This window comes from Barbus barbus (genome assembly GCF_936440315.1).
Source record: "Barbus barbus genome assembly, chromosome: 4".
NCBI classification, from domain to species: Eukaryota; Metazoa; Chordata; class Actinopteri; order Cypriniformes; family Cyprinidae; genus Barbus; species Barbus barbus.
Window position 1 is genome coordinate 35,410,764 of NC_136732.1, and position 27,881 is coordinate 35,438,644.

The window sequence follows — 27,881 nt, forward strand, 5'->3', positions numbered from 1 at the left end:
CTGAATGGCACAAGCCGAGCAGTTGTCATGTGTAAGTCTACGAGCGAGAAGTAATGTATTTCTCATTTTCACATTTAATTTTCAATTTACCCGCGAGATGAACGAGTCAAGCAAATATAAGATCGCCTAGACCCAGAGCTCCCTCTGGTGTTTGCTTTATGTAAAGGCACTAACATTAGGCCTTTGTGTCACACGTTATTTTTATTTTATTTATTTTTTTAGCAGTGTTTATTACTATTCAAAGGACGTTCAATTTAGGAAATTGTAGGTTGTTCTCTAATTTTGATCTCCCCTGTAAAACTAGGTGGAAAATCCTACTACACCAGAGAAAACTGAGCCATACACTGACCTATAGTCCCGTCCCTTTTAAAACATTGCGCTCGTTATCTTCCGAATTGAAGATAAGGTTGCACGAATTTATGAACGAACCATTAATTTTAAAATCATCCTGGTCTGCTGACATTTGTCATGACATCCACATGAAACATTATAATGCTCATGATCATTTTAGTATTCAATAACAGCTTTTTTATAATGGTCAGATAGTTAAATATTTATAACATAATATATTTAATAACATTATGCAAACAAAGTCTTTAACACTACAAAACAGATCAAAGAGATCCAGGCTGAGGTATAATTGTTCACTGAAATAGTCTACTGGAAAACTACACTGATAAAACACGTTATTAATTATAAACTATAATTTAACATCATGTAAATGTCAAGTAAACAATATGCTCATGAATTCAGCATAGCATTTCTGCAACATATCATTTATATTGTAAAATGTGGATTTGAATGATGTGTGCTTCCGTGCATTTAGCAGAGTTGTGCAGGTCATTGAGTCCACATTAAATGGCGAGTTTGTTCAACTTGTACGTATCTGATTACCACACAGCTACAACTCGCCAGATGTTCCTCAGTGAATCTCCTGTATCGTCCACACACCATTAGCATCGCTGGTGCTTTTCCTTTCCTTGTTCTGTACGGTGAGCTTGTGGCAGTCAATGTGTCTGAACTCTGCTGCAAAAATCGCAAAGAGTGCAAAAAAACACATGACCAGAGCCCACTCACATATGGCAGCTTCAGAGCGAAACCCTGTCTTATAGAGAGCAAACACTGAGAAGACATAAGGTTAAGGACAACAAAATACAACTGAAGTGAAAATGCATTCATGACTAAAATTAAATTTTATCATCTTTTTGAGCTGAAGGATACTGCAGATGACCAAACAAGTACACAGGCTGCAGAGGATAATGCGCACTGGCACCACCCACTTGCGGTCATGTGATGGCGGGCTATAGTACGAATGCCACGCCTGGATCCAGAAATAAACCAGACCCAGGAAGAAGGCCATGAGCGCCCCAAGCAGATGAACCCCCTTCACAACGGATTGCTAATAATGCAAAAGCAAGCACAAATAAACACAAAACAATTTGCAACAATTTCCGTTTGTTTGTAGTCTATATACTGTACCTGGAAGTTTCCTAGAATGGAAATCCCAATGCTAGAGATGAAGCCAAGCACCAAACCGGCCGTGTTTAAATGTGACCCAGAACCCAAATCACGCACCTGCTGAAATCTGATTGTGACAATCCACAAAGCTAAGGAAAGAGAAAGAGGAAGGTACACAGAAGGTACAGTACATGGTCCGATTTTCCAAATGAGATGAGAGGACTCACCCAACACACAGCATATGTTGCAGATCTGAGAAAACAGGCAGCTCTGGGGGTTGTATGAGCCACATGTGCTGGAGGAAACAATATTCATTGATTTTCAATGTCATATTTTCAAATTAATTTATGCCTTTCTAGCTCTGGAACACAATGTCACACAATGCTTTGAGTAAACACTTCTTGAGGAAGCTTAGATTCATTAATGTTAAATAGAGGCTTATTTTTAGCTCAACAATTACCACGTTGTTAAAAAATATATATATATTGAACACACTGTCCCACATGGCCTCGTTTTCATTCCTGTCAAACATTAGGCTATACATGGCGCTACCCTGACTAAGTCTAATTTAAGATACACACCTGATGAAAGGGAATTCTTGGGTAATATTAACAGTGTTATTGGACACAGCTATGGCATACCTGCACACAAACAAGTGCAGAAAGAGTCAAATAAATAAATACGTTGTATTGATATTGAGGATATTAAAAGAGTGAGAGAAGCATGAAGTAATACTCACACAGCCCACAGCCCAATAGTCCCAAACACTGCCAGGGTGATGGGAAGTAATGCCCACGCCCACATGATGGACCGATCAGATCACCTGTAGAAAGACAGAGTGTCTCATATAAACACATTTATTAGCATGTAAAATTTCACTGTGACCTAGCAAACTTTTCAATGACTGAACAGGATATTCGACCAAGACATAGAGATCAAAAAATGATTTGGTTCATTAATAATAATTACATTAATATTTTAAATAATGCATTTTAGATGATTACAAATGCTGTATTATATACATGAATATATGGAGCAATAATTATGTATTATGGATTATACATAGGGAACCTATCAATCAGAAGTCAACTCTAGATAAACAGATTTAGGAAGTATGTGCTTAGATTTTTACAGCCACACCAATATAAGATATCATATAGTGTTTAAGGGAGTGTTGTGTTTTTCGCCAAACACCTGTCCCGGTTATAGTGATGTTGAAAGTCTTTACTAAAGAACCGAATATGAAAAAGAGTCCTCTTACTTTTCTGACTATTAAAGCCTCGAAACCAAATTCCCTTTCAGCGTTTTTCAAGCTGTACATCTGCCAGATTTCCTTCAAATGGCAAAGACTGGTATGCAGATATTGAGACTACGGTTTACTGCTTCATTGGGAATTAATATTACTGCCCATCTCCCATGTATTATTTTCTCAGGCCGCAGAGTAGAATCACTTTGGTTCCTCTTTTCATTACTCCTGTGAAAATTGTTCTTACCACCAAGAACAGATGTTTAAAACCATGTAAAACAGTTTTTATGACCATTATTAGAAAATAATCTTAATTCAGGGCGCCAATGCAAAGGGTTAGATTGAGACACCAAAGGATTTGTCTACCAGACGTCAAACCTATATAACCACTAATAGAGCCAATAGTCTATTTTGGACTGTCTGTAATTTCTGCAAACTTAATTTCTAATGTTTTTTGCATGTCTAAAAACATTAGACATGCAAAATATGAGAATGAGAAAAGACTACAGAAATATCCCAATCAGTGATTTTAGCATGCTAGCTAGATACAGTGATTACAGCTAAAAAAAATAATAATTAAAAAAGGGTTCAGTTTAAGAAAATAAACCTAAGGCGATAAAAGTAGAAAGAAATCTTAACTTTGAGGAAAGAGACCATGAAATAAGCAAAAGAAGCTGAAACAAGCAACGCATAATGTGGTAGGCTGTACCGTTCAAAAGTCACTCTAGGCCTTCAAATGGCATTTAAGTAAGATTTATTTATTTATTATTTTTATTAGATAGACTATATATTATCATTTAGCAAAGATACGTCAAATTCATAATTTAAAATAAATGCTTAGACATTTCTAAAAAAAAAGAAAAAAAAAGTATTTTTTTTGAATGAGGACCATGTGACACTAATAATTCATTACATTTTAAAAAAGAAAAAAAATCTAATTTTAATATTTCATAACATTACTTTTTTTTTACTGTATTTTGGTTTAAATAAATGTAGCAAATAAGAGACCTCTTTCAAAAACGTTTAAACAATCTTAACGACTCAAACTTAAATGAGAAGAACCTGTCTTACCTCTCACCTACAACGCTGCTTCTGTAGTACGTGTGTGTGTGTGTGTGTGTGTGTGTGTGTTCCTTGAATCACATTATATCCCACACACCTTCAGAAAGCGATGCATCTCTCAGAAACAGTAGCTTATACCTGCTCGTCAATGCAAACTAATCAAAGGCGGCGCGCGCATGTGGCGAAGTGTTCAAGGCGAACGTCAAAATGGAGATCAAATGTGATTTTTGAGTCTCTCACCAAGAGATGATTCCTGATTTTCAATGCACAATATATAGTTTTAAAGTTTACGAGGAATGGTGTTAAAACATCCAGCGAGCGGGTAAATATTTCTCTGATTTCCGGCCGAAATCAGAGAAGAATCGAAGGTTTGAAACCATGCGTGATATGGACTTTGCGCCAGATCATAAACATGCATGAGTCGTGTAGACCTTTCACCTGTCTTCTTTCAGGTTGTTTCACACCCTCATGATGAATTGTGCCATGAGTAACACCATTATCATTTACACAAAGTGAATGATCTGTTGTTCAGTTTTATTACAGCCGGTTAGCCATTAATTGCTATTAACGCAGAGACCTTTATTCATCTAAATACTGTCATTATTACAGTCTTTGTTATTACTTAACATCACGTGTATCTGATTAAAATACCTCAGTCATCAGTTTTAAAGTTTATATCTATATCTATCTGGATACATGGCCACCCATTAAAAAGATATTGCCCGCTATAAAATACAAATGTATATATATGTGTGTGTGATCGCGATTAATCGCACCCAAAATAAGTTTGTTTACATAATATGTGTGTGCTGTGTATATTTATTATATGTAATACACACATGCATGTATATATTTCAGAATTTGTTTTTATGTTTATATATTAAATACATGTTTATACAAGTTATATTAATATAAATACATGTAAATGTTTTCAAAATATATACTGTATGTGTTTATTTATATATATATACACAGTACACTCATATATAATATGTACACAAAAACTTATTTTTGGATGCGATTAATCTTTTGACAGCACTAATATATATATAATTGCTATTAAATACCAAGTTATCCTTTGAATTACCTCTCAAATACAACTTTTTTAAGGGTAAAATTAGGCCCATTACCCCTTCCCTCCCTCCCAGCCTCTCAAATATATGTATATCTGCCAATACTGAAACATTTAAGAGATAAAAGTTACATAATACACTTAAATCAGACATATTTAGCAAATTCAATACACCCATATTCAAAAAAGTTCCTCTACATAGTTGAATTAAATTATTTTATTTTTTTTCATTTTTAGATAGGTGTGTGTGAAAGATCAACTTATAACAATACCAGAGCAGTAAATGTCAAAATGTGCCTTTTTTACACATTAAGGTTTACATTTTAAAATGACCATACATCTGACTTAAGAGAATTATGTCAATATGCCACATAAAAGACCACACAAAAGACTGAACACCTTGTTTATTGTAATACTGTTCTGATGTGTCACGTATGTGTTTGTTTCAGAGCTCTAGTTCAATCTTGACATCCATTTTACTCTCGTATGGCTCTAGAACAGGCCTGACCTCCTCAGACAAAAACCTTGTGACCTGAGACACAGAGAAAGTGGAACGGTGTCACAGCTCACATCATTCATAAAAACATCAAATATGTGATAAACATTAGTAGCACAGTAGGGCTGTCATATTGGCTGAAAAACAATTCGAATTTTGTACCAAAATATTATCAATATTCAAATTATATTCGAATCTAAAAGGCATAATTTGAGGCCACAAGAGTGCGCAGCGAGTAAAATATTACTGTACTAATGCACGTTTCTTCAAAGCAATAAAAAAACAAGACTATCTTTGAAAAAAGTGCATATTTAAAATAATGTTTATAAACCATATATAATTAATTACATTGCTTAAACAATTCGAAACCACCAGTACCATGTAAATATGTATAGTTTAATACTAAGGACCAAAAACCAATCACAAAGAGTAGCCTACTTTTTTCTTTTAAAAACATGAGATGCAGTGGGATGCAGAAAAACTGCCATAAAGTCTCGAGACATCGAAATTCGATGAATATTTGAAATTCCGATTTATTTATTTTTTTTGACAGCCCTATAGCACAGCAGTGGAATGATGTATAGGTGTTCACCTGTTGTGGGGCTCGGCCGATGAAGGTTTTGGGGTCCAGTAAGTCATCCAGCTGTCCGAGTATGGGAGTGAAATATGGATCAGCCCGAACCCGAGCCAGCAGGTCATTATCCCCCCCTTCCTGTTTGACTACAGCTGCAGCTTGCTGGGATAGCACCCGAATCTTCTCATGGCAGTCCTGAGTGTGTTTTCAGTACAGACAAAAATCAGTCGGTCAGCATTAAACATCAGTTCATTTCCTGCATGAAAGTCTGCAACATCTACTGTGCTTACAGAGAACTATTTACAGTGCAATCATGGGTTGATTTGCCAAAGCAAAATTGAATTACAAGACAAGATTTTTCTGATTCATTAATCACCTGTCTGTTTCCTCCAGCCTTCACCATGGCCATGATGATGTTTTCAGTCGCCATGAAGGGCAGCTCATGGCGGATATGTCTCTCAATCACCTACAAAAAGAGAGAAAAAAAAGTAAAATAAGCAGTGCTGTCAATTTAATGTGATTGATGAAAGTAATATAAAATTACTTGTTCTTAAGTTTTATTGTATTTTGTAGTTTGCCTTGTTTGCTGTTGTTACATTGATGCTATAGGGAGATTTGTAAGGTGACCTTGATTGTCATGAAAGGTGCCTATAAATAAAAATGATTGAATAAAAAATATATTTAATAAATTGTCTAATGTAAAGTTTTTGAATGTCCTAATTGGATCAAAAGTGACAGCAAAGGCATTTATACTGTTTCAAAAGATTGCATTTCAAATAAATGTTGTTCTTTTGAACTTTATATTCAAAGAATGTTAAAATGCATTGCAGTTTCCATAATCATATGTGACCCTGGACCACACAACCAGTCATAAGGGTACATTTTCCAAAAATGAATCTGGAATGAATCAAAAAAAAATCTGGAGTCTGAGGGTGCAAAAAAATCTAAATATTGAGAAAATCACCTTTAAATTTGTCCAAATTATGTTCTTAGCAATGCATATTACTAATAAACAATTAAGTTTTGATATATTTACGGTAGGAAATTTACAAAATATATTCATGGAACATGATCTTTACTTAATGTTCTAATGATTTATGGCATAAAAGAAAAATCTATAATTTTAACCCATACAATGTATTTTTGGCTATTGCTACAAATATACCCCAGCGACTTAAGACTGCTTTTGTGCTCCAGGGTCACATATTTAGCAGCACAACTGTTTTCAACAACAATAAAAATGTTTCTTGTGCATTTATCATATTATAGAGTGATTTCTGAAGGACCATGTGACAATGAAGACTACAGTAATGATGCTGAAAATTCAACTCTAGCATCACAAAAGTAAATTACATTTTAAAATGGCAAAATAGAAAACGCTTACTTTATTACAATTTAATGTTTCACAATATGACTGTTTTTGCTGTATTTTGATCAAATAATGCAGTCTTGATGACCAAAAGAGAGGAAACAGTTGTGTATGCAGTTAATTATGATTAATTTGACCAAGTAATCATGTAGTTCATTTGATTAAAATACACTAATAATTGCCCCAATACAAACGTTTTTCTGCTGAGACAGCCACATATACACACACCTTAGGATACACCACCAGTCCTTCAGTGATGTTCTGCAGAGTGCTGAGGATGATGTCTGCTGTGAGGAAGGACTCGGGCAATGAGATCCTCCTGAATGCACACAAAAAGAAAATAGAGGGGGCCTAAAGTTACATCTCACAGAGTCAAAACAGTGCATTGCGCCACATCACATGGTCAGACCACAGATATCGTAACAGTGCCTGTTAGCGCTGTCGTCCAGGGTCCTTTCCAGCCACTGCACTGCTGCTGTCTGCAGGGGGTCTGACACCAGCGCCATCAGGTGACGAGCCAGACTGCAGCAGCGCTCCGCACGCATGGGGTTTCTCTTGTACGGCATGGCACTGGAACCTGCAGACAGAGGACAACAGGACAGATCTAAGGGGCTGATTTATTATATCAGTCATTATACAAATTCTCCGTCTCGCATACAAACTCACCAATCTGCTCTTTCTCAAACGGCTCCTCGATTTCCTTCAGATTCGCCAACAGACGGATATCAGTGCAAATCTACAGCAAAATTGATTGAGAAAAGGAGGATGTTCCAATTAAATCAACTGATGTTTGTTGCTGTTCTGTGATGATCACTGTAGACTTTTACAGCAGCTCATTTAATCAATGCATAAAGGACCACAAAACCAGTCATAAGGGTCAATTTTTCGAAATTGAGATTTATACATCATTTGAAAGCTAATAAATAAGCTTTCCATTGATGTATGGTTTAATAGGATCGGACAATATTTGGCCGAGATACAACTATTTGAAAATCTGGAGTCTGAGGGTGCAAAAAAATGTAAATATTGAGAAAATCACCTTTAAAGCTGTGCAAATGAAGTTCTTAGCAATGCATATTACAAATCAAATATTAAGTTAACGGTTGGAAATTTACAAAATATCTTTATGGAACATGATCTTTACTTAATATCCTAATGATTTTTGGCATAAAAAGAAAATTGATTATTTTGACCCACACAATGTATTTTTGTCTATTGCTACAAATATACCCCAGCGACTTAAGACTGGTCTTAAGACTTTTATGGTCCAGGGTCACATTTGTGTCTGACCTTGTGTACAGTGGCTCCAAGGCTGGCCAGCACACAGAGTGAGTCGATATCCACCTTACGACTGTACGTCTGACCCGTCACCAGGTATGATCTAAAAAATTAAGGAGAAACTGATTAACCATGTGCACATAAAGTCATATGCAATGTAAGATTCTAGCTAACGACACACTATTGAATAACATGAAGCATTTAGAAGCTATTTGAAGCACTTATTAAACAATGAATGCAGACAGGAAATAACAAGAGCGTACTTTTTAAAACCAGCCATTTCAGTGACCTTATCATCCAACTCTTCCACCTAATAGAGAAAACAGTCAAAAAATAAATAAATAAAGCACATTCCATAAGTTTTAAAGCTACATAAAACCCAAACACAATCAATGCTGATGTTCTGGGGTAACAATAGCAATAAGAGTTTAATTTGACTTTTTACTAATTTTAACGTAAAAAAATGAATTCATTAGAACAAAATTGGTCAGTATTTTTTTTAATACATATGAAAGAACACTCTTATATACTCATCATGGCTGCATGTATTTGAACCAAAAAAAAAAAAAAACAGTAAAAACAGTAACATGAAGTCATATTAAAATTTAAACGGGTTTCTATTTGAATCCATTGTAAAATGTAATTTATTGCTGTGATGGCAAAGCTGAATTTTCCTCAGCCCTTACTTCAGTGTCACATTTCTTAAGCATTTCTTATTTATATCAATACTGAAAACTGCTTTACTATTCAATTTTCCACTTTTTAATATTTTTGTGGAAATCCTGATTTTTAAAAATAAATTAAAAAATCAAATAAACAGTATTCATTTGAAAGATTTTTATTTTTTTGTAACAGTATAAAAGTGTTTACTGTCACTTTTAATCAATTTAATGCAATATAGGTTTAATGCTGAATAAAGGTATTAACTTACTTTAAATATATATTTCAAAAATGTATGGACCACAAACTTTGGAATGGTAGTGTATACAGTATATACGTTGGAGACAAAGTACACTCTAGGTATGAAGTAAGCCAGTGTTGAGGTATAAAACTTTGATGCAGCTGCATTCACCTTCTCATGATCCCCCTGGAAGAGCTGCAGGAAGCTGGCCTGAGTGCCTGTGGTTCCTTTGACGCCCCGGAAGCGCAGGTCCTCTCTTGCACGCTGAAGATTACGCATGTCCATGACCAGATCCTGCAGCCACAGACAAGCACGCTTCCCGACTGTAGTCAGCTGAGCTGGTCTGAGAAAAAGATGGGAACGAGGAGAGGGACAATAAAACCCAAAACCAGCCTAATGTTGTTGTTTTAAATGAAAAAAAGTTAGAAAGAATAGAAAAAATTAGCATGGAGAATAATGTTATGTAGGTTACAAAATTAGTCAGTGTTGAAGGGTGAGTGGGATGTGTCAGAGATGACAAGAATAGAAGACAAGGAGGAAGAAAAGTTCATTTTACATGCAAACTCTAAGCATGCTATTACAGTGGCATGCGAAAGTTTGGGAACCCCTTGCAGAATCTGTGAAAATGTGGATAATTTTACCAAAATAAGAGAGATCATACAAAATGCATGTTATTTTTTATTTAGTACTGTCCTGAGTAAGATATTTTCCATAAAAGATGTTTACATATAGTCCACAAGACAAACAAATAGCTGAAATTATTAAAATAACCACATTCAAAAGTTTGGGAACCCTTGGTTCTTAATACTGTGTGTGGTTACCTGGATGATCCACGACTGTTTTTTTGTTTTGTGATGGTTGTTCATGAGTCCCTTGTTTGTTCTGAACAGTTAAACTGAGCACTGTTCTTCAGAAAAATCCTCCAGGTCCTGCAGAATCTTCAGTTTTCCAGCATCTTTTGCATATTTTAACCCTTTCCAGCAGTAACTGTATGATTTTGAGATCCACCTTTTCACACTGAGGATGATTGAGGGACTCAAACACAACAATTAAAAAAGGTTCAAACATTCACTGATGCTCCAGAAGGAAACACGATGCATTAAGAGCCGGGGGGTGAAAACTTTTGAACAGGATGAAGATGTCCAAATTTTTCTTATTTTGTTGAAATATCATATTTTTCCATTTAGTACTGCCCTTCTGACGCGACAGAAGATACTTGCATGTTTCCTGGAAGACAAATGAAGTACAATTTACCTTGATCTTCAAATTCAAAAAGTTTTCACCCCCGGCTCTTAATGCATCGTGTTTCCTTCAGGAGCATCAGTGAATGTTTGAACCTTTTTTAATTGTTGTGTTTGAGTCCCTCAATCATCCTCAGTGTGAAAAGGTGGATAAGGTCGATCCCCACTGTATATCTAACTGTTTATTTGTCAGGTCTGGTGCATGCACTGAAATCTGAATTTACTCACTGATAATGGGTGAAGCCTAAAGTCGGCAGGTCAGCGTTTTTCTCTGCAAAGTTCGCCAGCCTGTCTATGACACGAGCCAGCTATAAGAAAGAGAGTGGATGCGCTGGAAATAAAATAAATACAATGGAACTAAAACTGAAATAAAAATAACTGAACCTAAATAGTAATATTGATAAAAATAAAAATGAAAAAGTATTTAAAAAAATCTAAATACTAAAAAACTATAATTGTATATAAATAATACAACAACAACAAAAAACACTGGTGGAGGACTATTATTAGTGTTCTTTTATTTGGATTAACTAACTGGTCACAACATTTTTTAAACGTAAAACTTGCATTTAAAAGGTCTAAAGATTAGTGTATTGTTTTATTATTGAATTTAATTAAAATTTTAAACTTGAAGAATTTTATATTTTAAACATATTTGTCCACTTGAAAAGTGATTTAATATTCAATGTTACATTTACCTACATTTTTGAACATAAATTAAATAAAAAAATACATTTAAGACACTTTCACACACATCTATTTATGCGTCAAAACTAAAAATATGATTAACTTATTTAATACAATTTTTCTGAATTCATACTGTGCAGTAAAACGTGTTTTATTTTTACATGGCACTTCTAAGCACCTTCATAAGCATCAGTTGTTTTGACTGAAATGGTAAATATCAGAAAGTATCAGGTTACCTTGGGTAGCAGGATATCAAATCCATCACGCAGCATTATCAGATCCTACAGATAAAACACACACGCATTTAGGAAGGCAATTTTCAACATTTTAAAATAAAATTGTGATTTTTAATGGTGGCTAATATATATTATATATATATATATATATATATATGGAATTTTCTGAGCTGAAAATGGATTTAATTCATGTTCCCTCCATAACCATTCGGCTCAAAAAATTCCAGGAGTCCAAGAAAGAAATCCATGGAGTCCGATCAATAGTAACCAAAGTAACAGATAATGACACAGTAATATTTTGGCCTCACCGTATTGTCTCCCACATAACAGGAAGTGGCGCCCAAGTGGATGATGGAAGCAGCGGTGGGACAGCAGTGAGCGAAGGTGTGCACGTGAGCCATGACGTCATGCCTCAACTTCCTCTCCTCCTCCGCAGCCATGACGAAATCAATGTCCTCCAAGTGAGACTCCATCTCGCTCACCTGGGCATCAGTTATGGGGAGACCCAATCCCTGCAGAGAAGATATTAGAGCGGTAAAGAGATGCACTGAAGCTGCTATGAAACGCTCGCAAGCAGCAAAAGTGCTTTTCAGTATCATCAGTACTTAATTATGAATTTTCATTTCTATTAAACTTACATTACCTTTAACACCATCTAACACTCACTTAAAGTTAATCCTTAGAAATGCAATTTAATAAGACTGCTAAATATAATTTGTATAATCTTATTTTTTAGGATTTGTTTTATAAAAAAAAAGTTATATAAAAAATAAATTGTAAAGTAATTAGTGCTGTCAAGCAATTAACCGCGATTAATAAAAAAATATATAATGTACATAATATATCTGTGTGTACTGTATATTTATTATATATAAATACACACACACACACATACATGCATGTATATATTTTGAAAATATTTACATGTATATATTTATATTCATATAATTTATATCTAAATATATAAATGCATTTTTTTTCTAAAATATATACATGCATGGTTGTGTATTTATGTATCCATAATAAATATACACAGTATGCACACATGTACTATATGAAAAAAAAACATTTATTTTGGATGCGATTAATCGTTTGACAGCACTAAAAGTAATTAATCTCTTATCATTGGCCACATTTGGAATATCAGTGCAAAATTACAGAATGCGTTACAGACAGTAAACTGAAATAAGCACAGTCGCTTCATCTTTAGCAATACACAGACAGAGAGAGGGTAAAGGTCAACTCTCAAGAGCCACTCTCCTGTTACCCTGACATATACATTAGTTATTTTGGAAATGCACACACTCTTTCCCAGGGCTCCGTCTAGTGCTGTTTGTGCCTCGGTGTGTCCCAAGGACTACATCAGTAAAGTTGTGTAGCGTAACTTCATTTCCAGAGCATGATCATACGAGCAGCGAACAGACTCCCGTCTGTCTCCACAGGTCAGAGAATGACCACCATGTGACCGCAAGACTGTGTTCAATTAAGCGCTAGTCAGACTGTGCCCTTTATTTGGAGCTTGATGGATTACTGGGTGGTCACACAATCTTAGTTCTTGCTTTCTTTACACAAATCAAACAAACAATCAATATGACCCATGTCAGCTAAACCATTAAATTTCACAGCTCTACAGTCAATGATATCCATTTCTAATCAAGTCTTCTAATCAAATCTATTGTTAGTCTCAGCAACTGAATATCTGTTATCTGAATCTGAGGGTTTTCTTCTAATACGAGTCCCAACATTATCTTCTAAATGGCTTACTAGAAACTTAAGGTTTGAGAAATCCAGTGACATTTAGCCTGACACATACAGAGCTACATACACAAGACATATTGACACCAAGTTTATAGGTGTAAATATAAAAATGCATATGCAAAATAAACCTACTACATACAAAAATACAACAGCGCAAATAATCATACTGCTGTAGTTTTAGACACTTTGCTATGGTAACATTGTTTCTTTTTGGACTTATTCCATAGTAAAGCCATGAATAGAAGTACACTGGACGATCATGTACAAAATACCATTGTGCATAACTATAGCAACCATTCATAATTATAGCAACCATATAATATTGCACCACTTCCAAAGAGTACCAGGTGCTATTGTTTCTGTTCATGTACACTTTAGGTAACACTTTATTTCGATAGTCCACTTTAGCCATTCTACTAACAGTAAGTAACTTTGCAACTACGTGTCAACTAGCAGTCATAAACCTACCCCTACCCCATGTAGTTACCTTATATTACCAGTACTTTTGGATAAGTACACTGTAAGTACTGTAAAATCAAGTGCAACCACAATAGTAGTGCCATGGTATTCTTGGAAAAACCTTACAGCATGGCACATACAGCCCTGCTGAAAAAAAACAATAGATCCCTGCCCAAAACACAATAGAAAATGTAATGGATTTAATGGTTATAATGGGAATTGTATTGGTTTTAATGGAAACTATAATGGTGTCTACTGGTATGTGATGGATGCTATTGGTGGGATGTTGAATCCTATTGGAAAAATGCCCAAAACACACTACAAAAAGGAATTTTGTAATGTTTTTACTTGAAAAAGCTAATGGTTCATAATAGTATTTTAATGAAAACCATTGGAATTTCTGTGATGGTTTCTATTGGGCTTCTATTGTTTAAAAGTACTACTACCACGTAATACCATCAATGTATGGTCACTTACCACCTCAGTACTTTTTGTCTGGTCCACTTGTGAAACATTAAATATTGCAGCTCAGATCACGTCCACCCTTTTCCGCTATTTTTAGACTGAGAGAGCTGGCAACTTGAGACTTCCACTCACTCAAGGTCAAAAACTTCAGACAGAGTCGCACTCGGCACTCAGAGAGTCACGGAGCCATCATTATAACCTATAGAAATAATCCCAAAGTAAATAAACTGACCTTTTCGGCTTTAGCGAGGTAAAGCCACAGTCTCCTCCATGTGGTGAATTTTTTCCTGTCGCTGAAGTTGTAGGCCATCTCTTTGCTGGCGTACCGGGACACCAGCGGTGAGCGGTATTTCATGAACTCTTCCCCGGATCCCTCCATTCCAGCAGCGGGTCAGTGACTACCAGCCAGAGAGGAACTACTACTTGCTCTCTATTCCTCTTTTGGTTTTATGGCGGGTTCCAAACCAACTTTGAAGGTGCATGCCGCCACCTACTGAGTGTGAGGAGAATGAAGTAAATACGCCTATATCCTATTATATAACCCACTCTCATGACTGCATTTATTTGTTTTCTTGAATTTGGACCATCATTTAATAAACGGGTTATAGTGAATTCATGGCACCCTACTGCTTGTAATTATTCCTTAAGAATCCTCCTTTCTTTTTTATATGCCTTACATTTCTTCAAAACATGTTCTACAGTCTCCTCTATAAACATGCATCACATCAACCTGTGTTATGCTTTATGATTTAGATTACATTACAGTCATCACACTTTTCTGATATGCATTTTCCCATTAAAAACAGAGTTGATTTTAAACCAGTATGTCCAAGTCTTAATCTTGATATAATCACTTCTCTTCTGCATCTTTTATTTTGGATGCGATTAATCATTTGACGCCATCTAGTGTTTCTGCTTTTAGGTTTTTAATTTATTTGAAAAAGTGATCAATAAGCAAGATAACATACAGATAAATAAGAGAAATAAATGCTTTATGCATAAGGATATTAACAGAAAATGTTTGTATTCCATTTCATTAAATATGTTTAGCATCTCTAACAAGACTCTATAAGCCCTTTCACACATACAGAGTTTTCCGGAAAATTACCGGTAAATTGCCGTAAAGAGATCATGTGTGAACAGGACCTTTTCAGAAATACCGGTAAATTCGTTCTGGCAATTTATCGGTACGAGAAGTTGTAACATTACCAGTAAATTGCCATTCTCCCCATGCCATCCATGATATGCATGACTTTATTCTCTTGTTGAACATGTACAAACATTTCAAGAATAATTTCTCAGCTCTGTAGGTCTATGCTATGCAAGTTAATGGTGTCCAGAAATTTTAAGTGACGAGTCTGACGACATTAGGCCAAGAAAATTAGTCTTTATTACTATTTTTATATGAAGTATTCCTTTTAAAAACCACTAGATAAAATGCTAGTTTATTCACCATTAATGTACACAAAACTGATTATTGATTATTATTAGTATTAAATTAAAAAAAGGTTATTTAAACTATGTTTTAAATATATTACATTGTGGATTAGGAGGTTAGGAGATGCGTTCTAATACTTTTGAAAATGTACCTTATTATTTAGAAAATTACACTGTAAAAAGCGAACAGTTGGATCAACTTAAAAAAAATACTTCAATTGGTAACATCTAATAAAAAAAATTAAACTTAATTTATTACCTTTATTTGTAATAAGTTAAGTTGAAAAAAAAACAAGCCTTTTTTTAGGTGTTACCAATTGAAGTATTTAAAAAAAAGTTTTTAAAGTTGATCCAACTGTTCACTTTTTACAGTGTATCTATCATAGACTGTATAAAAACAGCTATCTATTAACAAACGTTTAAGACATTTACACTTTATAAATCAGTGCAGTCCAAAATGTAAAACAAATAAATTACGGTAACACTTTCTATGAAGCCCATATTTATAATACATTATAAGGGTATTCTTAAGGCATTATAATGAATGCATAATGCACTATAAACAACCTTATAATATGTTATATTGTCAATGTGAATACATTATAATGCTTACACATTTGTACATATAACGTTTAAGATTATAATTATTTATAACACAATGAACACCGTATTAAATCTACTTTTACACTGATAATGGACTATATATCTTGACATTATTTAAGATCTGCACAGTATCTTACTACAGTACATCTTGTAAGTGGTCAGGTGTGAAGTGTTATTTGTTCCCTGTGAGGCTAATATTAATTTTTATGTGAGCTAGTTAATAATTTTAACAGAAAAAAAAAATAAAAATCAATGTGTATATGTTAGGTTACATTTTATTTTGATGTCCCCTTTGTCTATTGACTCTATGCAACTTTGCAACTCTCATGTCAACTAGTATTAGTAGGTTTAGGTTAAAGTTAGGGTTGGTAGAATGTTGACGGACTCATAAAGTTGCTTATATAGTCAGTTTGTCTGTTGGGGAAGCATCAAAATAAAGTGTTAGCATATATTTAGCAGACAACATACTACTATACTCCAATGACTGCTAGTTGACATGTAGTTGCACAGTTACTAAACAGCTGTCTAAAATCAAAATAATCAAACTGATATTAAAATAGAAATAGTTCAAAGCAATCTGATCTGATATCTGATCTTATGGCTTTTTGAGAGAAAAAAAATAGTATTATTATTACTATACCTAAGTGGTCATTGATGGCTTTAAGTAAAGTAGCATAAGAAAGGTGTCAAGATATGAGACTTATAATACATTATAACTATGAGAAATATAATCCATTGTAACTTAAGATGATGCAACGTGTTCACTGTGTGTTATAAATCATCATACTCTTAAAAGCTATCACCACTAATAAGTAAATATTATAATACTAAACTAATCATTTAAAACTGTTCTTATATTCACAAGATGATATAACATATAAGGTTGTTGTTGTTGTTTTAAATAATGTATTATGCATTCATTATAATGCCTTAAAAATACCCTTATAATGTATTATAAATATGGGCTTTATAGAAAGTGTTACCAGAATTACAATGCCATGTAATTACATTACCTGCTTATGGTCTTCGGTATCCATAACTTGGGAGAGTCATTTTGTTGCATGTAGAAAAATAAACAAAGATATTGTCAGTCAGGCACATTACAGAGTGTAAGCTGTGTGTGGTACTAAGAAAACGTTGTACAAAAGCCACCAAGAAAATGCACTTTTCACAGCTTGTAATACTTTTTACAAAACAAAACAAAAAAAAGTACATCACGCTTACCTCTTCTACTCATCCACCGTCCCACCGCTGAAAGTCATCTTCTTCGTTTATTTGACGGATCGCAAAAAGATTTGCACACTACCGCCACCAGGAGCATGAACCGATAGAGTTCGGAGTTACTTAATGTGTACAACCCACACATTAAGCAAACCAATCAAAATCTTCTGTTGGTTTGTACAGCCCACTTGCAGCTTAAGTCCCGCCCACCTGCGGCTGGCTCCGACCTCCGTTTATACCCATCTCATGTGATCGGCTGAATGCTGCGTTACCTCTCCCTCCTCTAATCACATGCCGTATCCATCACCCCGCTTTGTTCCGGGACCTCGAAATGTTCAAATTAAACACTGGTTTGTAGTCATCTATTACGATGTCTCTGGGACAAAAGCAGCTGCATGAATGCAAAAGTTTGAAACAAAAATGAAATCATCAACAAAAAGACTGACTGCATACCCTCCATGTTTACAAATACAAGCGCAGCCATTGGAGGTTAATGATGTCACGGAATTTACCAGTATTTTGGAATGGATGTGTGAATGGTGCTTTTCCGGAAAAAAGACGGAATGTCGTTGCCTGTGTGAACAGCGCATTTTTTAATTTACCGGTAAAGTCGTTCCGGTAATTTTACGGCAATTTACTGGTATTACTGTGTTAAAGGGGCTTATGTTAATTTAAAGAGGTTTTCTCAAAGTCTCCTTTGTTTAGAGCCATCCTCTGATATTTTATTCTAAGAGTTTATATCATCCCAAGTAATCTAACAGATTCAATGTTCTACAACAGTGCAGCGTTTTCAATGTTCTAATCATTTTTAGCTAAATTTTATATTAACAAAACAAGAGTTGCTTTTAGATCATAATTGAATCCCTTTCAAATAGTAAAACACAGACTTTGCAACTTGTAAAGCATTTCAAATTTGTGTAATTTTATTTGTTTAATTGTTTTTATGTATTCTGTTTTTTAAAACAATTGTTTAATTATATAAATAGTCCTTTATTTATCTTATTTGTACTCCCCAGACTGCTGTATAATATAAGAATGCTTCTTCTGATTTAATTTATGACACTATAGTTTTAGAGGGATTTTTTCTTTGCTTTGGTGTCCCTTGCTCTTGTGTTTCAGTGCTGCTGGGTTTAGGTGAGACTGCAGAATCAGGTGGGCGGGGCTAAATTTGATACTTCCATGTTTTCATTGGTCTAATGACAACCTTTGCTCCACCCCAAAAATGACTATGTATTACTACCCAAGACTTGTGGGTGGCTGCTTACGGTATAATTGTCAAACTCAGCCCACTAGCTCTCATAAGATTACAATCACAAGCCACATATTTTTTCACTCACTCCTCCCTACAGCCTCTTCTCTCTACTTGCTTCTTTCTCCCAGCTCCCTCCTGCTGTTTGTCCCTGAATGTATCATTTCATGAAAGAAAGAGAGTGAAAAGGAAGCAGAGCGAAAGGTTGCAAGGGTGTTGTATAATAATAAAAAAAATCTGTTTTTTTTTTTTTTTGAGATAGGGAAAGAGAGTAGGAGGGAGATGAGGGGGGAGAAGGACATGTTTTGAGCACAGGCAACTGGCTGCTGAGACTACACCGCAAGAGCGAGAGCGAAAGGGAGAGAAAGAGAGCGAGACAAGGAGACAGCGCACCAGCTAGACACAAGATGGCTACAGTCTCTTCTAATTTAAATGCTGGTAAGTGACATTAAACCTTAACTTCAATTCATCTCACTAGTATGCCGGAGAGTCGTTCACTTTCAAATCCCACCTACACACACAGCTGACTCACTTCCCTTCTGCATTACATGCGCTTCCTGTGTCTCAGGGGCTTTCTAATGCACACTAGAAAGTCTTGGCTTTATCTAGACCAGTTTGCCATCATACAAAAGCAGAAGCCCACACAAATGTCATTCATTCTGCTCCTGGATCAGCATTAGAATCAGCTCGTTAGGTGTAATGCAGCATTGCTGGAACTCATACCATATGCTGGACTGTACCAAAGCTAACACAGACAGGGCATAAATGTCTGAACTCTTGCAGAAAATAGAGGATATGGTATAGCAGAGAATGAACAGGATCCTTTCTTACCCATCAGATATAGATGTTATTTTGCAATCATAGGACTGTAGTTCAAGACTACATGTACCAGTTTTCAGTTTATATGGAATCATCACTGTAGTATATAAACCTGATCAGCAGGTTACCAGGATGTAGTTGTAAATGCTCCAGGGATGCTCAGGGTGTTGTGGATGTACTCCGCATAGACTGAACTTCAAATAGTTTCGCTATATCATTTTCTCTTTCATCTCTATTTCTCAAAAGCAGAGGGCTCTTCTCTATCCATCCGGCGCCTCCTGTTGTTGGGTTTCCAGGGCTCCGGTAAGACCTCAACACTGAATACCATATTGAGCCAGGAGAAAAACCCTCCCGACGACTCCCAAACAGACCAACTACACTGGGTAGACATACTCACCTGGCGACTACTGATTGTTGACACCCCTGGATGGAAGCTGGAAACCGAAGACACAACTGACAAGACGGACTCAGCAGAGAATCAGCAGTCCATTGTTGATAGATGTTCTCCTGGTCCTCATGCCCTGCTGCTGGTGGTTCCCATTGGAGTCCCATTCACCGACCACCACTGGCAAGGTCTCTGGGCCCGAGTTAGGGCATTGGGAGCGGGGATATGGAGGCACACAATGGTTTTGTTCACCTGTGCAGACCAATTGCCACAGGACATGGGTGTGGAGGAATTTATTGTGGATGGCGGGGCAGCACTGCAGAGGCTGGTGGAGAGGTGTGGCTGTAGGTACCATGCCTTGGATAACACCCTCTCGGACAAGAGTGCTCAGGTTGCAGAGCTTTTGCAGAAAGTGGAGGAGATGGTGCAGGAGAATCAAGGCTGGTTCTTTGAAATGGTGTGGCCAAGCCTTGGATTTGGGGATGAAGAGACTGACGATGAAAAAGAAGAGGATAGAGGTACAGAAGTGGAGAGAACAGCAGCAATGTTTAGATCTCCACCAAGAGGTGAGTTCCTGTCTATTTCATTCTCTTTTTTCCTTTGGTTTGGTGGTAGCATTGCAGAATGCCCCCTTAAGCCTTCTACACACTGCACAATTTTAACAACCCTTTAAGATCACTGCAAACCACACTGTGCAACATGGCTCTTATAAACTACAACATGCATGTGCAACATACACTACATCGCACGTTACTATAGAAGAATTAAACGTCATCAGCAGGTGCTTGTGGTAAACAAAAAGAGCATTATGAATCATACTTTGGCAGTTGGAGTTTTTAATGTGGGCTGAAAAAAGTGGAAGTGGCAAAAGTTTTATGTTTTTGCGCCACATCGCATTGATTTCATGTCGCATTTTTATTGGCTGGTCAGTAAACGTGGGTCGTGGCAGCAAACACACTGTGCGATGATCATGCTGAACTTCTGACACTGTCAGAAAAATATCGTAGGCTATCTTTGGTCGCAAGACCATAACAACATCCGTCTTTGAACCTGTCTCGTATGACATAGGACCACAGATTAGGAGCCACAATCACAGAAATCACCACGATTGTTTCACAATACCAATCTTTTTTTAAAAATTATGCAGTGTGTCTCGGGCTTTAGACCAGAGTTCCTCAAATCTTGCCCTGGAGGGCCAATGAGCTACAGAGTTTAGCTCAGGGGTGGAGAACGTTGATCCTGGAGGGCCACTCCAGAGTTTAACTCCAACCCTGAAAAAAAAAAACTAACTGCATCCTGAAGACTTTGATTAGCTGGTTCAGGTATTTGATTAGGGTTGGAGCTAAACTCTGCAGGGACACCGGCCCTCCAGGATCAACGTTCCCCACCCCTGGTTTAGCCCCAACCCTGATCAAACCAGTGGACGATATCGTCTGTTTACTCTAAGTGCACACTCGTCTGCTGCTTTCAATTCTGGAGCTTGTTACAGCAGGATGGATTCTGATTGGGTGTCAATGTTTGTATCATTCATCAGCTGTAAAAGATCATTCTGAAAGGGATTCCAACTATATTGTTTTTCTGTGCCTTTATCGTTATAGCTGTGACTCTCAAACTTTGACAGTTGGTTGAACTGGCTCATTTGGTTCTTTTTGAGTTGGACGTGCTACTATGGCTGTGCGTCCTGCGTCATCAAACCGGAACTAAATTTCGATTCAGTTCAATTTGTGAGCCAGATCGACCGGTTACTTCCTGATAACCGGCTCAAAAGAATGATTCGTTCAAGAACCGAACATCACTCCTTTATAGTTATCGTCCTTGGTGTGAATGGGCCTTTACACTCATTTGCTGGTCCTAAGATAGCTGGTCCTGAGCTGGAGCTAGTTGCTCAGGACCAGCACATGACCAGCTTAAACCAGCTCATGACCAGCTCAAACCAGCATCCTTGCTTCAAAACCTAACCAGCGTAAACCTAACAGGGTAGACTATGTAAATGCATTAAGATCATGTGAAGATTCTTATTTGCAACCTTTTCTGTTTTAACAGAGTTACGAGTGCTGTTAGTAGGCTGGCGTGGTGCAGGCAAGAGCTCTGCAGGTAATCTTCTACTGGGCTGTCGTGTGTTTGAATCAGGATGCCCCACTGAGGTGTCTGTCCGCCGTCAAGCACTGGTAGCTGGTCGGCGCCTCACGGTTGTCGACACGCCAGGTTGGGATTGGTTCTCTGTCCAGCGCACACCAAGCAACATACGAAGAGAAATCAAACTGGGGGCAGGGCTTCTCCATCCTGGCCCACATGCGCTCTTATTGGTCATCCCCGTGGTCTCCACCCTCACTCCCAAAAAGAGACAGGCCCTTAAGAGCCACTTGGAAATGTTTGGTGAGGAGGCGTGTCAGCACACGCTGGTGCTGTTTTCATGTGGCGACTGGCTGTATGGTACATCAATTGAGGATCACATCCAGCGGGACGGAGGCGAGCTGCTGAAACTGATGCAGCATTGCTGGAACTGTTACCATGTGCTGGACTGTACCAAAGCCAACAAGGACAAGTCACAGGTTACTGAACTCTTGCGGAAAATAGAGGAGATGGTAGCAGAGAATGGACAGAAACCTTTCTTACCAGTCAAATGTAAGTGTTTTAGATCCCACACCTTCATAGTAATGGCTTGCACATCACCTTACATATTAATTTGTTCATGTGAATATTTTTCATGTGTATTTAAACCTAATCATTGCATCCTTGTTCTACAGTGAACCAAGAATTAGACGAGGAGGAAACGAGTGGAAGATGCATTCTGCAGTGAAGGCGATATAAAGTGCAAATGGGAATGTACAAGTTATTGACCTTTTCGATCCCAAAACAAGCAGTATTAATCCAATCGTTTATTACCCATAAAGCCATTTACACTGTTTATATATGTCATATATTGAGTTGACAGAATGCAAACTGAAATTGAACTGGACATTCCACTGCTTTTTAACTGCATGGTCATTATGTTCTACTTATGTTGACATTCATACATACAGAAATGCAAACTACATTTCTGGCTGCTTATGAATTCGTCACTGGACATTCAACTAGACGCACATAGCACTTAGTAACATAATATTTTTGTTGAACCTGTGAGCTACAAATAACAGTAATAACTGAGAGCAGATAACAGTAATTCTCTGTACTCAAAATTTTAAACTTGCCAAATGCATGCATTGGTTTCAATGATTATTGTCTAGTAAAACGCATGGTGGCACCAAACAGACGAAATGGCCAAAATGATTCCATCCATTTCTATGTGGTATGGCAGGACTCTTAAGTCCAATATTGTACAGTATTTACAGAACCTGCTAGCTTTTCATGCACATTGAAACAGTGTCAAATAGTATTTAGTAAAACAGTATTTTATGAATTTGGTAATTGTAGTTACTTACTAACATGTAGTTTGAATGTACTGTATTATCATAAAGTCTAGTATGTGCACCTGAAATAGGGCTGGATTCTCGAGTATACAACTGTTCAGACTGAATGTGCAATTGAGCACCTTAAGAACATTCAGGGTTTATTTTTGTTGTGAATTTATGATTTGTAACTAATAAGGAGGACATATCATACTTATGACTGTGATGTCAGCATTGTATTCTACCTAAACAGTTAACAATTGAGTGTTGAGCGTTCAGGGCATGGCTGTTGCTATTGCATAATTATGTCTGCACATTTTTGGCACAGTATGATAATACGCTATAAATTCCCAAGTGCTTGGGCAAACATTTCGGCCTCAAAAGTGATGTTCAACTGGTTTGACTTAAGAGTTTAGCTTTAGTACGCTTTTCACTTCATATTTTCATATTAATAAAGAACAATTTTACAGTAAAATTGCCATAGTGAGTGGTGCTTTTATGTCAAATTTGAAATCTCAATTTGTGTAAAAACATTGAAATTAAATTCTTAAAACCAAAACCCCCCATCTATTTTCTGCCAGCCAATGGACAGTTGTCCTTTGTCATAAACACCGATTTATGTTACAAGTACAGTGGAAATTGCCTTGGACTAAACATATTTACTCATTTTTAAACTTTATTCTAAATCCTCAAAAATCCATATCTTATGACCTACCTATAGAAATAGTGAATAGCGGTCTAAAACAATTTTATGAACAACAAAACCTAATTTCTGCTCTGGTTTCATCATGAAAGGACACATGAAATGCACACAAGTATATTTTTAAATGTTTATTACACAAATAACATTCAAGTTAGTTGATAAGCAGTGAAAGGCCCATAGAAGGTCAATATATAAATCAAATAAGTGCACACCATACCATTTTTATGAATAAAGACAGAAGGAAAGTTTAAATATTGAGCATTTATACAGCACAATTTCAATTAGGAAATGGCAAGACAATCAACAATACACAATGCACTGCTATATAAAATACTGTGCATACATTGAGATACACATGAAAAAATATAGACCGTATATCAGGCTTTACCGATAGCTGACATGCTAAAAAGGAAGCTGTTTCTACTAAGTCACTGGGGAAGAATCAAAAGAGTCATTTATGCAACCCTTCAAGAAATACTTTCTTTTAGGACCAACATCCCTATATTCTGCACTTTAGGCTACGCTGAAACCGTCCATTTCGCTCGACTTCAAGCCTCTTGTGTCCATTTCTTTCTACGACTTCATATTCCTGCTCCCTCTTGCCCTCTTGACTTCATCCATTAGCTCTTTCAGATACTGAATCTCTTTAGTGAGCGATTCTGCTTTTTCTGCCAGCTCCTGGTTCCTCTCCTCCAGAGCTGCACACTCTGACTGGAGGATTTTCTGCTCTGCACGCTTCTTCTCTCGATAGCGGGTCGCCGCAGTCTTGTTCTGCTCCATTTTCTTTAGCTTCTTCTCAACTACAACCTTTGAGCCACTGGCTGACTTCACTCTTCCTGTGAGGGAAGGCGACTCTGATTGCTGGTTTTGGGTGGGTTTAGAATCAGGTGTAGGGTATGACTTCACCCTGCAAGATCGAGACTGGGGAGAGGCGGGGGTTTGAGGGACGGGGGAGGCTGGACTTGGGTAATTATCCACAACCACCTCGCCTGGATGGGTGGCGATCACATTAACCTCCTCTTTAGGAGGAAGTACAAGAACGATGCGGGTTGGGGAGAGGGACAGGACAATTTTGGGTACCCGCATCTCAATGGGGGCTGGACTCTGAACTTCAGCTATGTCCACCTCGCAACCAAGCTCAAGGGTGTCAGTAGGGGACTCGGGTGGAAGGATGGAAGGTGATGGAATTGGGGAAGCCGGTTCAGATTTTATCTCGAGCTCAGCCTGGGGCTCAGTGACTACAGATGAGGGATCTGACGCGTCACAGGGTATTGAGGAAATTAATGGAGTAGAAACTGGAGTATTCAAAGTGAATGAAAAGTTGGAAAGTTGAACGATTTCAGGGACATGCACTGGGGGAGAGGGTGAAGGGGTATTGGCAGAAACTACAGGCTGGGAGTCCAGGTCTATCTGTGACTCCAGAGAAGCAATGAGTTCTTCAGGAGAACTGGGTGAATCCTCTGAATCACAGGAGTCAATCAAAGACTCCAGATCGAACCCACTCAGATCAATTCGCTCTGTCATCCAATCCATTTCACTGAATGAATGCTCTGGGAAAAAAAAAAAAAAATCATGTTAAATGACTGACTGCTTAAACTATAAATGTTGAAACAACAGCACTGTAGGTATATTCTGAACACATTGCTACACCTTACCATTACTGCTGTCTGCGCCACCATTATCTAGGCACAGCTCATCTGAGGAGAACCAAGGCAGGGACAGCTGATTGAGCCCAGCCTTCTCCCCCCTATGACGGGAGGGAGGAGTGCAGGGTGGGGAGAGAGAGGGAAGTGGTGAGGAAGAGAAAGATGATAGGGGCGATTCAGCGTCGCCGAGAGGAAGAACCTCCTCATCTTTATCTAGGAAGGACCCCAGAGGGTCAGCCATCGGTGATGATGGGTCCCAAAGAAGGACCTCCATATCGTCCAGGCCAAACCGTGAGCTCATCAAAGACATGGCTGTCTATTTCAAGTGGAATCAGAGAGTCTTCTACTGAGAATTCGAATAATGTCGTGCTGTCGGGTACAGCAAAGGTCAGAGTTGCCGCAAGGGACCTGCAAAAACAGATGAAAAGTAGTTAATCTCTTACATAACAATAAATGCAAATTTAAATCGTAAATGTAAACAATCAAATATGAAAGCTTTTATGCAAGGAAAAATAAAGCCTCATTAGTTATTCCTGACGCACAATGACATCATCGGCCCACACCCTTCACTCCTACCCATATATGGGCATCTAACACGTGACTCTTTAATCTCTCAGTCAGCAGACTAGGTTCTATTTATAAACGCTCGACTCCAATTCACCAGAGGCACAAAAAAAGCTCATTGGTTTTAATAAGATACTAAAATGAAACAAATGTATTTTTCTGTGAACAAACACTGCGGTGTGCTATTGTTGAATGAAAGTCGAAAAAGACACCGCCATTTCAGGACTCGCCGCTCCCATTTCAGGAACGCGCGCCATTTTATAAACAGCACGCGGCGACAAAGAAGAGTCAAATAAACCGTCTCAACTCGTGTTAACTGCACTACAACATTACCAGGCTTATTAGAAATTGATCCCCTATAGACAAGAGAGACATTACGGTACATTTTAAAACAGAAATGACTCAAATCCGTCGATTGATGTTGTCGCTGTCCAGCAGACATATGGCACGAAACCTTTATCTATATCTATTAACATTTTAAAATCCCCAATATACACGTAAGAAGTAGCCTAAAACACGTGTATGGTTATAATGTTGATACATTTAATGGTACACTTCCTCCTCGCCGGCTGTAAACAACATGACACCGTGAGATAAACACAATTAAAGGTATACTTACGCCATTTTGTAATAAATGTACTGAACCAGTGCACTATGTTGATGCACTGAGGAGTTTGCGCGCTGTCTACAGGCTGCAGGTCACACGGCCATTTCGGCGAAGAGCACAAGAGCTCGGTTATCAACAAATAAAGGAGATTTGTGAGAAGACGCGATCTGCGGCTGAAGAGGTCGAGCTGGAGTTAATATAGGGCCGCAGCGCCGCTCAGACATATCCTTCCGCCAGAGCGCGTGACTCTGTGTTACTGCCCGCAGACACAATATAGACCCATCGTTTACTCCATTTGTATCATTCATTATGAAACCATTACAACTTTTCATATCTATTCACATATATTTTGTGATTAGGAGACTTTCTGATTATGTTAAATGTTGAAAACGAATGATATTGTTATTCGACACGGTGTTGTAAAGAATATAAACAGAGAATATAACTAGATATCAACATTATATTTGTCTATCAGTCGATAGAGTGACAAACAAATGTGTCGTGAGCACAAAGTCTATCAAAAAACAAACATGAAAGCAGAGCATGAGTCATTTTAGGGAAGGTTGTCCACATTCCCCGTATGTAGTGTTGGCTCTATCGTCCTCTGCTGGACTGGTTTTTCCTCAGTTGTGTTTTACGGGAATTATTGTTGTGGGGGAAAAAGACAAAGGAAAAGAGCATTGCTCTTGCTGGTGGGAAACAAGGGTGAATAAAAGGACGAAATAGGCTGTAGAAACAAATGAGAATGTGAACAGCCGGTCAGTTCAAGCAGGAATGTGTTTAAGTTTAGTGAGTGATGCATTTGAACAAACAAAGATACTCATTAAAAGACAGCTCCTGAATGCATTAATTTATTTTCTAGAGATGAATATTTAAAACAACACGTAGGCATAATTGTTTGTACAAAATGTGTACAAAATTCAGTTTGAAATCCCAGCTAAGTGCAAATTTTAAAC

At 37.2% G+C, this 27,881-nt stretch overlaps 4 protein-coding genes across 9 annotated transcripts; 1 reads left to right on the forward strand and 3 right to left on the reverse strand.

Moving 5' to 3' along the window:
• Positions 1–509: 509 nt before the first annotated feature.
• On the reverse strand, positions 510–4,355 carry LOC306860681 (modulator of macroautophagy TMEM150B-like). 3 transcript variants are annotated; one of them, XM_079402497.1, is made up of 7 exons: positions 3,864–4,355; positions 2,198–2,281; positions 2,040–2,099; positions 1,686–1,753; positions 1,480–1,607; positions 1,222–1,399; positions 510–1,122 (listed from the first exon to the last, which is right to left on the reverse strand). In XM_079402497.1, exons 2-7 carry the CDS (start codon positions 2,260–2,262, stop codon positions 923–925), a joined length of 699 nt encoding a protein of 232 aa, XP_079258623.1. In that variant the 5' UTR covers positions 2,263–2,281; positions 3,864–4,355; the 3' UTR covers positions 510–922. The 3 variants fall into 3 exon arrangements, with proteins under 3 accessions (XP_079258623.1, XP_079258622.1, XP_079258624.1); XM_079402496.1 differs by having other exon boundaries at positions 3,776–4,355; XM_079402498.1 differs by lacking the exon at positions 3,864–4,355 and having other exon boundaries at positions 557–1,122; positions 2,198–2,368.
• Positions 4,356–5,073: 718 nt separating this feature from the next.
• LOC306860697 (adenylosuccinate lyase-like) lies at positions 5,074–17,646 on the reverse strand. Of its 2 annotated transcripts, none has more exons than XM_079402525.1 (15): positions 17,567–17,646; positions 17,356–17,381; positions 14,535–14,795; positions 11,929–12,132; positions 11,621–11,665; positions 10,926–11,005; positions 9,628–9,799; positions 8,819–8,865; positions 8,568–8,658; positions 7,944–8,013; positions 7,707–7,854; positions 7,506–7,596; positions 6,285–6,374; positions 5,927–6,103; positions 5,074–5,370 (listed from the first exon to the last, which is right to left on the reverse strand). In XM_079402525.1, exons 3-15 carry the CDS (start codon positions 14,679–14,681, stop codon positions 5,284–5,286), a joined length of 1,449 nt encoding a protein of 482 aa, XP_079258651.1. In that variant the 5' UTR covers positions 14,682–14,795; positions 17,356–17,381; positions 17,567–17,646; the 3' UTR covers positions 5,074–5,283. The 2 variants fall into 2 exon arrangements, with proteins under 2 accessions (XP_079258651.1, XP_079258652.1); XM_079402526.1 differs by having other exon boundaries at positions 14,535–14,792; positions 17,567–17,619.
• A 1,172-nt stretch (positions 17,647–18,818) lies between these two features.
• Positions 18,819–23,954, forward strand: LOC306865879 (GTPase IMAP family member 8-like). Of its 2 annotated transcripts, none has more exons than XM_079410701.1 (4): positions 18,819–19,250; positions 19,878–20,582; positions 22,060–22,641; positions 22,764–23,876. In XM_079410701.1, exons 1-4 carry the CDS (start codon positions 19,220–19,222, stop codon positions 22,814–22,816), a joined length of 1,371 nt encoding a protein of 456 aa, XP_079266827.1. In that variant the 5' UTR covers positions 18,819–19,219; the 3' UTR covers positions 22,817–23,876. The 2 variants fall into 2 exon arrangements, with proteins under 2 accessions (XP_079266827.1, XP_079266828.1); XM_079410702.1 differs by having other exon boundaries at positions 18,883–19,250; positions 19,881–20,582; positions 22,764–23,954.
• LOC306865894 (cyclic AMP-dependent transcription factor ATF-4-like) lies at positions 23,578–27,183 on the reverse strand. Of its 2 annotated transcripts, XM_079410720.1 has the most exons (3): positions 26,938–27,183; positions 25,764–26,162; positions 23,578–25,658 (listed from the first exon to the last, which is right to left on the reverse strand). In XM_079410720.1, the coding sequence occupies exons 2-3, from the start codon at positions 26,062–26,064 to the stop codon at positions 24,682–24,684; spliced, it is 1,278 nt and encodes a 425-aa protein (XP_079266846.1). In that variant the 5' UTR covers positions 26,065–26,162; positions 26,938–27,183; the 3' UTR covers positions 23,578–24,681. The 2 variants fall into 2 exon arrangements, with proteins under 2 accessions (XP_079266846.1, XP_079266845.1); XM_079410719.1 differs by lacking the exon at positions 26,938–27,183 and having other exon boundaries at positions 24,237–25,658; positions 25,764–26,208.
• Positions 27,184–27,881: the final 698 nt, after the last annotated feature.